Source organism: Carcharodon carcharias, chromosome 21 (genome assembly GCF_017639515.1).
Source record: "Carcharodon carcharias isolate sCarCar2 chromosome 21, sCarCar2.pri, whole genome shotgun sequence".
In the NCBI taxonomy this organism is placed as follows: Eukaryota; Metazoa; Chordata; class Chondrichthyes; order Lamniformes; family Lamnidae; genus Carcharodon; species Carcharodon carcharias.
Genome location: NC_054487.1, coordinates 70,231,875 through 70,247,020, shown reverse-complemented (window position 1 = coordinate 70,247,020; position 15,146 = coordinate 70,231,875). Strand labels below are relative to the sequence as shown.

At 42.2% G+C, this 15,146-nt stretch overlaps 1 protein-coding gene across 1 annotated transcript; it reads right to left on the bottom strand.

Moving 5' to 3' along the window:
• Positions 1 to 9,380: 9,380 nt before the first annotated feature.
• Positions 9,381 to 14,864, bottom strand: lrrc10 (leucine rich repeat containing 10). The gene has a single exon (XM_041216126.1). The coding sequence runs from the start codon at positions 14,765 to 14,767 to the stop codon at positions 13,925 to 13,927; it is 843 nt and encodes a 280-aa protein (XP_041072060.1). The 5' UTR covers positions 14,768 to 14,864; the 3' UTR covers positions 9,381 to 13,924.
• Between the last annotated feature and the right edge of the window lie 282 nt (positions 14,865 to 15,146).

Below are 15,146 nucleotides of genomic sequence, written 5' to 3'. Positions count from 1 at the left end.
TTGAAGCATCTATTTATATTTTCCTGAAAGATCAACAAAACCCACTATAGATTCTTAACAAAATAGGAGAGAGAAAAAATTCTGCTGTCAGGTTTGCATAAATCTATGAAACTGTAAGTGTAAGCAAAAAATGTCGTTAAGATAAATGGAATTCTAACTTTGTGCATCGAGTCAATGAACATAAAATAATATAAAACAATAGATGTTGAATATGTATAGGGCCTTGGTGGGGCCACTTTTGAGTATTCTATGTAGCTTCTTGGAGGAAGGATGTTACAGCAATGAAAAGACTCACTAGAATTATACTAGGAATGAGAGGGTATAACAATGGTTAAAGCAATGATCAAAAGGGGTCAAAAAATTGGATCTTTTCCTCTCTGAACAGAAACTATTAACGGACATCAGAAGTTAAGATTTTGAGTAGTTACTTATTTGAAAGTTCAGTAGTAGTAAACTCAGGATTATCATAAAGGGGGAGTTATAACTTCATGAAGGTTGTTCAGCGTAGAATATTTTACTACAGATATCTTCAGGTTGAGGCTGCAGCATAACTTGAGATAATTGGATCACTTTATGCAAAGGAAGGGTATGAAAGGATATGGGGAAGTGAGATGCTTATGTAGCCCCAATTAAGGAGTTGCTACAACCAAATAGATGCTACATCTTCTCTGTTGTAAATCCTTTAGTTTTGAACTTGTGTTTTACAATGCAGTGAATATTTTTGGTGTGACATTTTGATATTAAGCAGACTTTCAAAGAGCTGGGGCATTTGTCATTTATTACTGTGGTGTGAAACTTGGGAGGGTGAAGTAAGTTTAAACGAGCAGCTTTCTCATTCCGAACTCTTGGTTTTGTCAGGTTCCTGGGAAATATTTGCTATTTTTAAAATGACTTTGGAGGGGATCTGTATTCTAAAGGTGAGCTTACATTACAAGTTTAATGCCAGTGCAAAGTAGTTTTGGTATAAGCTGATCTCCAGTTTGAACAACCTGCTTTGGTATTCCCACATAAGGAAAGATTGTATACCAAAGCAAAATACTGCGAGTGCTAGAAATCTGAAATAACAATACTGTAAGTACTTGGGTCATGCAACATCTGTGGAAAGAAAATGTTCAGGTGTTGGGTCAATGCCCTTTCATCAAAACTGGAAAAAGCTAGAGATGTAACAAGTTTTAAAAATACAGGCAGAGGGAGAACTAAAAGGCAAAGTTTGGGGTTAAGATAAGTGATTTTAAATGACCAGGAGAATGGCAAGCAAACAAATTGGAAATGGGATAAGTAAGCAAAAAGATGGGTTTACAGGATAATTTGGCAGAATTATCGCAACATCTGCCAAAAAAAAATGGCAGAGGTTCACAATCTGCAATCGTTGAAATCAGTGATTCTAGAAGGATGTAAAATGCCTAATTGAAAAATGTGATGCTATTCCTTGAAGCAATGTAGGAGACTAAGCAGGGACCAGAATGCAAATCGAGTGGAGAATTAAAATGACAGGTGATCAACAGCTCCATGTCACACTTGTGGACTGACCTGAGATGTTGCACACAACTGTCATCCAATCTGCATTTGGTCTCCCCAAAGTAGAGATAGCATGCAAAGTGAATATGGTATACTAAACTGAATGATGTAAATTCCTACTTCACCTAGAAGTGTTTGGGGTCCTTGATAATGGGGAAAAGAAGAGGTAAAAGGGCAGATGTTGCATCTGTTGCACTTCTGTGGGAAGGGGTGGGGGGGCAGATTGAGGAGTGGATCAGGGTTTTGAAGAGGAAGGAAGTGGAGATTTATTTGGTGGTGGCAGAAGTAGTTGAAGATGACCTTTTGACTGGAGACTAAAGTGGAAGCTGAGGAACCCTATCATGCTTCTAGGTGGGAGGGAAAGAGCAACAAAAGTGCAAGAAATAGAAAATCACAGTTGAGAGCCATAACACCCATAGTGGAATGGAATGATCAGTTTAAAAAAAATGACAGCGGAAGCACTAGTATGAAGGTGGCAATATCTGAACAGATGCGATGGACACCAAGAAATTAGGAGGATAGAACAGAATCCTTACAGCAAATGGAGTCAGTGGGCTCACTTGGATAGGAAATGAAGGCAGAAAAGTCGAGAAAGGGAAGATTCAGTGATGGACCACGTAAAGAGGTGAGAAGGGTGGAAACGGAGCAGCATTGAAATTTTCCAGTCTGAGGCGAGGTAGGAAATGGCAACAACACAGAGACAATGTGAGAGGAGAAGAGGGGACTGAAGCACTAGAACAAAATTCAGTGTATCTCAAAGGCAGGCCCAGCTGCGGAGTCAGGAAAAATTGTTCAATATGAAAGCAAGTTCAGCCAAGCAGAGGAGAGTTTTGGTGGATGAGGATTGTTTAGACCTCCATTCAAAGAAGCAGCAGAGAAGCCTTGGGCATGGTGGGGAAAGCAATGTAGAGGGATTGGATGTCCATGGTTAGGGACATAAGACTAAACTGTTAAAATGGCAGGGGGCATCAGAAAAGTCATGGATGTAGGTGGTAAGAGAAAGATCAAGGGAAGTAGGCTGAGATGGGAAGAAATCTGCCCAGACTCCAACTTATTCCATGTGGTTCCAACTGAAATCCCATTCTTCATTTTACAGATCTAGCAGGAGTACAGCTGTTTCCAAGATGTTCAGCGTGTCTTGAACCACTGATTTGCCACATTTAAGCTTATTGCCTTGCGCTACCATATGTAAGCTCTCAATCTCCCTCTTCAGCACTGATGCACTCATGTCTCAGCAATCCTGGTCCACAGTTTCATTGTTAACCTCATTAATAAAGAATTTTGATTCTTCTTCCTATTTGGGCATCAGGGATCGTAAGCTTCAACAACTCTTGGGTACCAATATGATGTCTTCACTTTTTTCCTCTGGTCCGTTGCTTCTTCCAATTTCAACCTTTACCTTGCTTTCACTATCTCCTCTGACCTCAAATGATCAACCCTCAGCAAAGGCATCAGTTTCTTCCCCTTAGACCCACAGCTCAGTGAATTTCAAGCTTGTTATGATGCTGAGCTCTTCTCTCTTCTGCCTCTGCAGTTGTTTCTCCAGCATTTCCTATTTTTATTACAGATTTCCAGCATCACAGTATTTTGCTTTTGTGGGATATATGGAATATCCTTTGTTCTAGTGCTACTTAGGTCCTGAATTAATATGTAATTTTCCTGCTATTGGCCCAAGTTAAAAAATTTCATCAAGTTTGCTTCCAAATTCCATCTGTCCCTCCTTTTTATGTTGTTACAGACAGGGGGTTAGTTCAAACAGCTGTTTCCCTCTTACCAGCTGCCCTTAAACAGAAGATGTTTTGAAATGGGTTTTTTTTTAAGAATAAGCTGTGACATATTTTCCCAACCCCTCAGTTTTGTGTAACCCAACTTCACCAAAAATCCTGCAGCAAAACCCGCGAAAAGGAGTGTTAGAAACGTCCCACTCTGCTTTCATACAGTAAAGGGAGGGATAGAGGAAAGGAGGTTTTACAGTACAAGGACCACAGAGGAACTGAATGTTGGTTCATGTGAGTTCCAGGGTCCCAAAGTCAGAGATCAATGAGGAAGTCTTTCAGATAGGCCTTCAATAGTTGGCTAGCTGGGGACAGAGTTGTAAGATTTGTTTTTCAGGTGGCATTGATATCACAAGATGAAGTAGGCACGTGAAGATTGCATCAGTTCTGTAGGTTAGATGGGCTCCTTCTGTGTGGCCTGCCAGTTGGATGTTAAACAGCAGACTGTGCACAGATCAGAAAGGTAATACTAAACTGCTCAAAAGGTCAGTGTCTTGGGTCTTGTGACCTTCCCCACAGTGACTTCAACAAAGGATGTTTATCCAGTGTCTGGAATTTGGCTTAGTATTTGGGACTGATAATGTCTCAGCCATAATGGGTTGAAAGGGGTGCCATTCATCTTGAGGGCCTGGTGTTTGGGAAGGCAATGTCTTAGCAGACTTATAGACTCTGCTAGCAAGGCTGGCTTATCAAATGCAAATGGTGTCTCTAGCTCCTTTTGAAATTGTTCTTTACAGCTCCGGGTGGCCTGTTAGAAGCTCTAGGCATAACGAGGTGTGACATTCCCAAAACCCAGAGAATTATTTTGTTCTGGAGACTGCTGGGGATAATTTCCAGACAGAGGGGCAACCATCTTTGACTTTTTTCAGCAGAAAAGTCCAATTTAAAAATAATAGCATTAAGGATAAAGTTTTAAAATATATACACGGTTGGGTTACTGTTCAGTGTCAAAGAAACCCAACAGGCCTTCCCCCACTTAGGAAAAGATGAATTCTATTTCATTTTTTCCTACATGGTCTTGCGAAAGAAAACCAGGAAGAGGTATGCAGTGATTCTCTCATTCACACTTGAAAGTCAAACACACAGCTAGAAGAGCAATGTCTGTTCCCTGCAGCATTTTTGGACCCAGGATTGGGCCTCCTTCCCTGCGATGTGGGTAGTGTTTAGGTTGACCTGAGGGGGCATTCAAAATCTGTCTTTGGTGGGGAAGTCTATTCAAGGGTTAGAATTCTGAATTTTCTTTGTTGGGATCAGGTGTAAACAAAGCCATTGCTTTCAGAACAGTGTCCAACTCCTGATTATGTATCTTCCAAAGGGCCTGGGGTTTTACGTGGTGGTTAACATCCAGGTGGTTAATAATAGTCAGGTTTCTCTGGGCTATCTGTAGAAGGATTCTGGGCTTCTCACTCTGAGTGCAAGATCTTTTGGTAATAGGGCTGAGCAGCTCTTCTCCAGCTTAACTCTTCCCTGGTAACTTGTGGGTTCAGTTGTTCAAACCCAAGGCACTGTGGTCACACTGATTGCCAGGAAATTGGGGTTTTAAAGGCGATTTTGGCCCCTTTCAGGGATTCCGGTTCAGTATCCTGCTTGGGTGCGAGCATAACGGAGATGCTCCAGCAAGGTGTTATGGGTTGGCACTGCAACAGGCAGATAATCTTCTCCCAAATCTGGGCCAGCCTTTCTGGACCCAGATGATGAAGAGATTGCCCTAGGAAAGGGATCCATACCAGGTAGGGTTACAGTGATGCAGCCTGGTGTGCTTTTACAGGTTGCTTTAAATGCGGTGGGCAGCCCTGTAAGGTTGCCTCAAAATTCTGCATTAAGGTGGGTGAGCATCGGGTCCAATCTTGTTGGAATTTCACTGTTGGTCAGTTGGACAGTAGGAGGTTCAAAGTGGGCTTCACCTAGGTCTCTGCAATTTTACTGTTCCATGCTTTCTCTTTTGCTTTGGGAATGGGTTTTCCTCTAAGCTCTTCCTGTCTTTTGGAACACTTCTGCCCTCTGGTGGATGGTAAGCTCCTGCTGTACTTCCCTGTTATTTTCAACAGAGTGAGGCTCACCATCACTTTTTCTGGTTCTATTTGGGAACTTACCTGGTCCCAATCTAAATTTGCCATGAAGCTATCAGCTAAGCCAATCATTGGCTCCTTAGCACATGCCCTTGGCTTAGGAGTGGGTTTCCCTCTAACTTGTTTCATGTCACCTGGAACACTTCTGCCCTCAAGTGGAGGTTAAGCTCCTGCTATATCCCCTTGTGGCTCTTCAACTGGGTGAGGTGTCTCACTCACTATCTGCTTGTCCGCTTGGGTACTCCCTTCATCCCTATTTAAATTTGGAAAGAAGGTTTCTACTAGCCATTCTTCAGGCAATTCCTTAACCTTTTTCTTTCCTATTTTAATAATTTGCCTTCCCTCAGGCTCTTCAACCATGCGGGGCATCTCCCTCACTATCTCTTTCCTTGCTCAGGGACTTCTGTGGCCTCGTTTAATTCTGGGATTTTCTGTGGGTCCGATTTAAATTCTATTGGCGCCTCCTGAACTTTTAACTCAACAGGTCGAACTTAAGCTTTGTTAAATTCTAGCAGCAGTTGTTCAATGGTTATGGCTTTCATTTCACCCTTTGGGTCCTCAGGACATTCTCTAGCTCCCTGCGCTCCTCCTGATTTCTGATGGCTGATGTTGGCTTCTTTTTCGCTAGCTAACACTTTGCTGCCAGCCGAATTGTTTCTGAGGAGCAAATCAATTTCTGCTACTGGCTGCTCGGGGACAAATCCCACCAAGACAGGACCTGAAACAGAGTCACACTAGACCCACAGGCTTCCCTCGCAACCTCCAATGCTCTAAGTGTAGAGTGGCCTACTTATTACAGTGGGAACACACCGGTCTCCAGGTGTTCTCCTTTCGGGCTGCACTCTTGTTTGTGTTGTGTTTCTGCATGAAGGGCCTTTCCTATCTATGAAACCCCGTTTACCTTTCCAATGTCATGGGAATGGTTTGGAAAGGATCTGCCTGAGTGCCTAGGCCTATGGGTGAGATTGTAGCTGTCTGCTGTGAGGATTCTCTGCTCCTCTAAGTGCATCCATAGGTTGGAGGGTAAGCAATATTTGAATTCCTCCAACAATATCGAATCACACAATCCTTCGTAGGTGCGTGGGATTTTTAAATTTGCTTCAGCGGTTCTAACTCAATGTAGGTCTGGGTGGGCTTCTTACGAGTGTTCCAGGATTGCTGGCGATATGCCTCTGGGACTAATTCATAGGCACTAAGGATGGCAGCCTTGGTCTGTTCATGATTAGAGAACACATCAAGAGCCAACATGGAGCAGAACTCTTGGGCTCTCCCTGACAGCTACCCTTGAATTAAAAATGTCCAGATACCTGAAAGCTATTTTAGTTGTCCTTCTACTTTCTCATAAGTGGTAAAAAATGACCTCATGTCACTCTCTTCGAATTTGGGAATGAATCCAGCATTCCTGAGGGCCTCAGAGTGGTTCTGGGGTAGGGAAATAGGGGGGTGCTACCGGGTAGAGAGGTTTTCCTTTGCAGCTTCTAGCTGTTTGGTGTCTCTCCCTTTTAAGGTGATAGTTCCATTTCCAATTTTCGGAGCTGGAATTCTTCTTTCTCCTCAGCTTCTCTTCGTCTCTTGAAATTCTAGCTGCAGCATGAGCTTTTCCAGCTCAAACTCGGCTAGGGGAAGAAATTTGGAGTCAGGACTGAGCTCCCCATCTACCTGCTCTGTCAGCTACATGAGCGCCAAATGCTGTACCAGCAACTGGATCAGTTGATTTCTTTTCACCTTACTGGGTAATTTCAACTCTACCTCCCTAGCTACAGCTTTCGGTTGCTCTATGCATAGGGATGCTAATGTCTCACCATTTAGGTCTTCTTGTCTCACCCAAACCTATGCACCAAAAGTTTCCATTTCCTTAGTGTTAGGAAAAATGGAACTTGCTGTGGTAATTCCTTGTGTTTTTTTTTAAATGTTCCAGCCATCAAGTTTTACTTTTAGCTTCCAGTTGGCTCCTTTATGTCAGATTTGGCTCATGTCTTAAATTTGGATTCTGGTCAGTTCAAATGGCACTGTTTTCTTCTTATCACCTGTCCGTAACAGAAGGTATTTTGAATTAGGTTTTTTTTAAGAACAAGCTGTGGTGTATTTTGCCAACCACTCGGTTTTTGTGTGATCCAATTTTACTAATAATCCCACAGCAAACTTGAGTTAGGATTAATTTAGCAGTTTACTTTATGGTACATATTCAAAACCCACAAAAAGGAGTGTTAGCAACATCCCACTCCTCATTCACACAGTAAACGAAGGGATAGAGGAAAGGAGGTTTTATAGTACGAGGACCACAGAGAAACTGAATATTGGTTCATGTGAGTTCCAGAGCCCTAAAGTCAGAGATTAATGAGGAAGTATTTCACATAGGCCTTCGATAGTTGGCTAGCTGGAGACCGATGTAGTAAGACTTGCTTTTCAGGTGGCGTTGATGTCGCATGATGAAGTTGGCATGTGAAGATTACATGGGTTCTGTAGGCGATGATGTGAAATCTTCCAGTAGAGTCAGGTCAGATGGGCCAGTGGTCCAATCTGGACAAAGCTTGCTTCTGTGTGGCCTGCCAGTTGGATGTTAAACAGCAGACTGTCTGCACAGATCAGAAAGGTAATACTAAACTGCTGAAAAGTCCAGGGTCTTGGGTCATGTGACCTTCCTTCCTCAGTAACTTCAACAAAGGATGTTTATCCAGCGACTGGAATTTGACTTTGTTTTCAGGACTGATAATTTTTCAGCCATTATGGGTTGAAAGGGGTGCCATTTGTGTTGAAGGTCTGGTATTTGGGAAAACATTGTCTCAGCAGACCTACAGACTCCACTAGCAAGGTTGGTTTATCAAATGCAAATGGTGTCCCTGTAGCTCCTTTTGAAATTGATCTGTACAGTCCCAGGTAACCTGTTAGAAACTCCTTGGGCATAACGAGGTGTGACATTCCTGAAACTAAGAGAACCCATTTGTTCTGGAGACTGCTGGGGATAATTTCCAGAGGGTGAACCATCTTCATTGTCTTTGTTCAGCAGAAAAGTCCAATTTAAAAATAAAATAGTAATAAGGATAAAGTTTTTAATATATACAGAGTTGGGTTTCTGTTTTGTGTCGGAGGAACCTAACAATATAATCCAACTCTGACTTCCCTGCCTTGACTTTGCTGTCTCCATTTGTGTGGATAAGAAATCAATCACTAGCCACAGCACTGTCCACAATCGATTCCTAAACACCAGTGGATAGTGGATGATTTCCTATCCACAGCTACCTTGACTACACTTTCGTCTACCCTGTAAAGACTTTATTTTATTTTCTTAGTTTCTCTGCCTCATTGCACCTGTTCGGATGATGCCACACCCCAGTGCTTCTGATATGTTTTCCCTTCTCTTCAACTAACGATTCTTCCCCACTGCAGTTGACAGGGCCCTCAACCATGTATGTTCCATTTCCCGTATTTCTGTTGTTACCCCCTTTTCCCTCCCTCCCCTCAACCATGTGGAATACCAATTAATAGTAAATGAGAAATGTTATAAAAAAGTTACTTTAATTTTCCTTATACTAACATCCATGTTTTTATTTCTAACCTTGCTCATATTATTTTACTATTGTTATTTATTTTACTTTTTGTTCCCCACCCAATCTAACCTGTGCTATTATCTCTAAAGTATTTAGAATTAAATGTTCAGATAACTTGTTTTCTGGCTTATTCCATACTTTTTGGAAACTGGACCCAGTTTTTATTTTCCTCATTAAAAGAAGATGGAAAACCCAGGATATTGACACGATCAAATCAAAGAGAAATTAAGCTGAATCTTTGAGACTTCCCATATAGTTTAAAGGGAAGTCTTATGAGCATTTAGTTGTGACAATGCTTTGATACAAAGCTGTTAGGCAACGGGACATTAGAAGTATGCAATCTCAAATGTTTGCTGATAACCTATTTTCTAGTTGGAAACATTGTGTTATGAATAGTGCCTTTTTCTATGGGTGAATCTTCAATTTGGCTTTGACCCAGGTTTAACAGATTCTGCAGACTGCAGCGAATCTTGGTCTGGAACAATGAGCTTTAATATTGTCAATTGAAAAGGAGAGCGATAAGGGATTTGGAAGGATTCCAGTCTTTAAATCCTGGTATAAATAGAGCATGAAAATGCTTAACATTCTCCTCCATGGATCCATGCTTCCATGCATCCTACATTTTAAAATGGGAAAAGGGTAAAATACAATCCTTAACCTGCTTTATACATATTAATTCATATTAATTACTGGTTTAATTCTCATTCAAAACTTTCTGTTTCAAATCCCAAAATATCAGAAGTTTGTGGCAGGAAAAGTTGCTTCACAAACGTTTTTGTCAATATTATAAAAATAAAACGATACACAATATGGGGGTGGGGGAGGAAAAATCACACGTTATATGCAAGCCACATCATGTAGGATAAGCAGTTTCCATATAAGGAAAGACGTCTGTTGACAATGAGTGAGTAATGTTTGCTGGTGTTCCTGAAGATTCCATGTGGAAGCTGAGAATCTAGGTGACCTTGTTTTATCGTCATTTAAGCATATCTGTCAGATTGGTATGAGGTGTTTCTGCCACATTTTCCCATTGTTCCATTTATATCTTGGTTATGCTGAGGGTAGTGGTCCAGATCGAAGCACTCATGACAGGCTTGTGGACAAGCGCAGTATAAGATCTGGAAAGTGCCAAAAGTGTGATGATTGGAGCATTCTCCCCTACTGACATGCATTCCCTTTATTGTTGAAAAATTACCAAATAAGGCATTGTTTAAAAAAAGCCAAAGAATGACTCACAAGTAATGAGGGACAAAGTGAATTTGGTATTAATTTACAAACTATGACTGAAAATCTTATTAGAAATGCCCTTTTACTCTAGTTCAGTGCTTTATTTTAAATTAGTAATATTCAAGAACCTTGTGGTTGTTGTTTTAATAGTGTTTACATAAAAATAAATGACCATCTATCGTCAATGTGCCATATCTATCCCTCATCCCTTAATCCTTGGAGGTACTGAAATATGTTGAGGTATGGCTTTTATCATGTGACATTTGTCTCAAATTAAAATCCTAAAAACTCCCTCCAGTGTAAACATTTTTGCTATTTGGTCTTGGGGAGTGAGAGATGGGAAGGGAACATCACAGCTGATTTCAGTTCTACTTCACCCGACATATATATGAATCACTAGATAGCAATAAGAACTAATGACCTGGCTAGTTTATTGGTGTTGGCCAATAGAAACACCACTGCCACTCTCGATGACATCAGTATAGATGGTACAGACCAGCAATTAAGCCAGAGCTTTTCTGGTCGATGTGACTTAGTAAATGCCACCTTCAACAATTGAGCCTTCAGGACAGCTCCATACACACTATGTTCATCTAAAGTTATTTCCTGTTTGAAATATACTGTTTTCATTTTAAGAAAAGTATATACTTAAGTTCCTACAACAAGAGAGCCTAACAGAAAGACGAAACACCACAGGTCCTTGTTAACGTTAAATGGGGGGAGGAGGACAGAGGTGCAACAGAGGCAAATATATGGATGACTTCAATGATCAAGAAATCCATAAGCTCTTCACTCTTGTTGAAAGGTGAGGGTAAAGGAGACAAAGGAGAAGGGTTTTAGAACCTGTGGTTACTGCTAGCCTGCTTTCCTCAGGCAACAGAGAATGTATGTTACAGTGCTATACAAAGGGCCAGCATAAACATTATTCTTGTGCAAATATATTTTGATAGTGAAGCAAGTTAAATCACCACAGAAACAAAACAGAAAGCACTGGAAATGCAGCATCTGGCATGTGAACATAGAGATTTTTCAGGTACAGGACCCTCTCCCATCCCTCATGAAAGGAAAACACATATCTTAGAAGAAACATTAACACATTTTGAATGCTAAAGCTTTAGGAAATACATGGATATAAAATATTTTGTTCAGAAATAGGAAGCGTTATGGTAGTATTTGAAGAACTATGAAGGGCAAATCATCTAAACTGAGATCTGCATCGCAGTTTAATAGTGGTATTTACGCTATCTTTGCCAATGTTGCACCAAACTTTTTGGCACACTGGTACAGAAAGATGGTATGATGACCATTTTATAATATAGAAGTGCTTCTGTTATTGAATAGATTCTAGATGGTGATAAATCACCCTACTTCTGTGGAGTGGACATTGGTAACAACAGGGCAACTGTGAACATGCGGGATTTGGTTTTGGGCCTGTTGCTCAGAAATTGCGATTCTTTGTCATTTTAGCCATGCAGCCTCATGCTAGCAGTTATGCCAAAATCCAAAATAGTCAGCATGAAAGCAAGTGCCACTGTGGAGAACCAGACATCTCTACCTCCATGAACATTTTCTCAGGAGGTACTCAAAACAAAAAACATACTTGGAAAGTGTTGATGCATTAGATGGCATAAGCCCAGGATTCTTTGGTACAAGAATTTCTCCATTATTGCTAATGTAAAGGTGTAGGAGGAAACACAAATACTTCCAAATAGTGGCCTTGCTTTGCCCTTGCCTTGCATTCTAAACTGTTCTTAAGAAATTAAGAATAGCAGGTACGATTTGATATGTGAGTGTAAAAGTGGAGTGCACTTTGCTCCCACTGCAATACAAGAAGGCCTGGCAGCCATTGCCTTCTGCTTGTATCATTGCTGAGATGTTAATAGTAACTGGATTGCTCGATGCTATGTGAAGACTTTCTTTTAGCTGTTAAGAGCAGTCCTAAAATGCAATCACGCGAAAACAAAACTCTGAACTTTTGTGCTCAAGTTGCACCAGTGTTGTGGAATTAAACACATATCCACTTAGGATACCAAGTAATTTGTTCACAGATCAGATACAGATTAGGTTGGATGTACAGTAATACCCTACTTACTTCACTGTCTCCCCTAGTTACTTCAAGCATACTATCAGAAGCAGCCCTGTAAAACAAAGCAATGGCAGTGTTGTGGGAGGCATCAGATTCCTGTTGGGATTAGAGTTTTCTTGAGGTGCTTTTGACCTCTGGGTACTGTGAATGACAAATATCAGCAACCCACCATTTTGGGCCTGGGGATGCTCATGAAGGCCAGTAATGGGTTTCCCCAATGTTAGCCTCTATGAATTGTCTCCCATTATCAAAGTTCATTTGGGGAGGTGGGGGATCGTTTTATTAAATGCACGATTTGTGTTATTCCTTTTGCTCTCTCTAAACTTCCCACTCTACCTGGCAGCCTTTATGTTTTCTCCATTGTCTTTTGATCAGAGATGTACTGCGCCATCCAAAGACCCTGTTATTTACAATATTAAAAAATACATGAGAAATCAGAAAGTGTGAAATACTCAGCAGGTCGGACAATATTTGTGGAGAGGGAAACATAGCTCACTTTTAAGGTCAATGATCTTCCATCAGAACTGGAAAAAGTTAAGAGATTTAATAGGCTTTAAGCAAGAGTTGTGGATGTAAGTGGGAAGAGATTGGACAAATGGAGAATCAATACAGAAAGAAGTCAGTTCTGTGGGCCAAAATCAAGCTGCTCGCTCACGTTACAGTCTCCTCTACACTGGGGAGACCAAACACATCACTTCGCAGAACATCTCCATTCAGTCCGCAAGAATGACCCTGAGCTTCCAGTTCCTGCCATTGTAATTGTTTGCCTCATTCTCATCTCACTGTCCTCAACCTCCTACGCTATTCCCATGGAATTCAGTGGAAGCTTGAGGCACAGCACCTCATCTTTTGATTAGGAATTTTACAGCCTTCCAGACTTAACATAAAGTTCAACCACTCCAAATCATAATCGCTGTTTCCGTTTTTATTTTTGGACAGCAACTGTTGGTGATTATTCTGTTCTGTTTTCACCTGCTCTATATCCATCTTCTGTTTCGTTGCATGTAACCATAAGACAGAGAAGCAGAAGTAGGTCATTCGGCCCATCAAGTCTGTTCCGCCATTCAATGAGGTCACGGCTGATCTGATAATCCTCAACTCCACTTTCCTGCCTTTTCCCCATAACCCTTGACCCCATTAATGATTAAAAATCTGTCTATCTCAGCCTTGAATATACTTAAGGACCCAGCCTCTACAGCCCTCTGTGGTAAAGAATTCCACAGATTCACTACCCTCAGAGAAGAAATTCCATTACCACCCCCCTTTGCCTGGCACCATCATCCCCTTTGCATTTAATGTTTATCGCCCTTTTGCTCTTGTCCTAACAACATCACCCCATCCCCTGCGTTTGTACTTGCTTAACATATATTACATCCCTGAACTTTTGTTTCCAGTTCCGACGAAAAGTAACTGACCTGAAACAATTCATTTTGTTTCTCTCTCTACAGATGCTGCCTGGCCTGCTGAGCATTTCTCCAGCGCTTTCAGTTTTTATGAGTGAAGGATTTGAAGTCCTCTGGTGCAGTTAACACTAGCAGAAGTGTCCCCCGTTGTGTGGCATTCCTCAGAGACAGAAAAACGGCGCAATTAGCATGTTTGCATATATTTCTGCGTAATTAAAGCCAAACTGGACATTTGAAAATTGCATTTCTTAGACGCCAGGTGGGGTTAAGTTGCTTTCAGTGTTAAATCGAGCACCATTTAACCGGAATCGTTGTTGCGTTCATTCTTTCCTGGCGTTTCAATGTCCGTCTCTTCTCCAGCTTGCTCCGCCACTTTCTCCGGCAGTGATTTGTGATCGGCCTCGGGGCGATAGTCAGCCCATCTGCCCACCCTCCTGACCTCCTCGGCCACTCTGGGGGCATTCCTGCATGGGTTGCGGTCGTATATCACCAGCTTCAGGTTTTGCATGTGGACCAGGCTGGGGAAGGACCGAATCTTGTTTCGGTCCACGTCGATCACCTCCAGGCTGCTCATCTCCAGCAGGACCTCGGGGAAGTCGCAGAGCAGGTTGTCCGAGATCCAGATGCTCTGCAGTTCCCGCAGTTGCCCGAGCTCCTTGGGTAAGCTCGCCAGCTGGTTGCAGCTGGCGTGAAGGACCCTCAGTTGCCTCAGCTCGGAGATGACCGGGGGCAGCTGCTCGAAGCAGTTGCTCTCGATCCACAGTGCCTTCAGGTCAGCCAGCGAGCTCAGCTCGGCCGGCAGGTCACACAGGATGTTGTTGCCCAGGTAGAGGTTGGAGAGCTGGCGGAGACGGCACACCGCTTGGGGGAGTTCTTTGAAGCAATTGAAATCCAGAGCTAGGATCTGCAGGCAGCCCAGCAGGTGAAACTCGGGAGGAAGACTGCTCAGGTTGTTGTTGCTCAGGTACAGTTTAATAAGTTCGGTAAAAGCGCAGACCTGAAGAGGAAACTTCCTCAAATGTTTCCCACTCAAGTCCATCATTTTATCTGGAGGCATCTCTTCGATGTCGCCTCCCAGAAGCAACTGCTGGCAGGATTTCGACGGAAAAAACGCAACGACAGACATGGCAGCATTCCCCATTCCAAACGTCCACTACATCTTTCAGTCGGTCCAAACGCTTTTGAAAGTTCCCCTCAATGTTTTTGAGGGATTGCGGACAGATTCCCGCAGCTTGGAAGGTTTTGCTGATAACCGAGGGAGTGCTGGCTGAAAAGCGAGTTGAACGTGACCTTAGAGTGAGGACCATATAAGTTAAGTTGCACTGTAAGAATCCAGCACACACATTCCTTATCTACAGTCCCTAAGTGGTGCTCGTCAGCGACAGTTGCCAAACCCTAAAGCAGCGGGTCACACTCCGCTGAAATGTATGTGGCCGGCTCTGTCACACACACATGACTTAATTTTCATAGCTCAGGCAACGCTGAATGCAAGCCAGACCCCCAAACGATTGTCCTTATAA

What these genes read in the sequence shown, in the direction of transcription:
- lrrc10 (XM_041216126.1), bottom strand. Translation starts at nt 14,767, where the DNA reads ATGGGGAATGCTGCCATGTCTGTCGTTGCGTTTTTTCCGTCGAAATCC.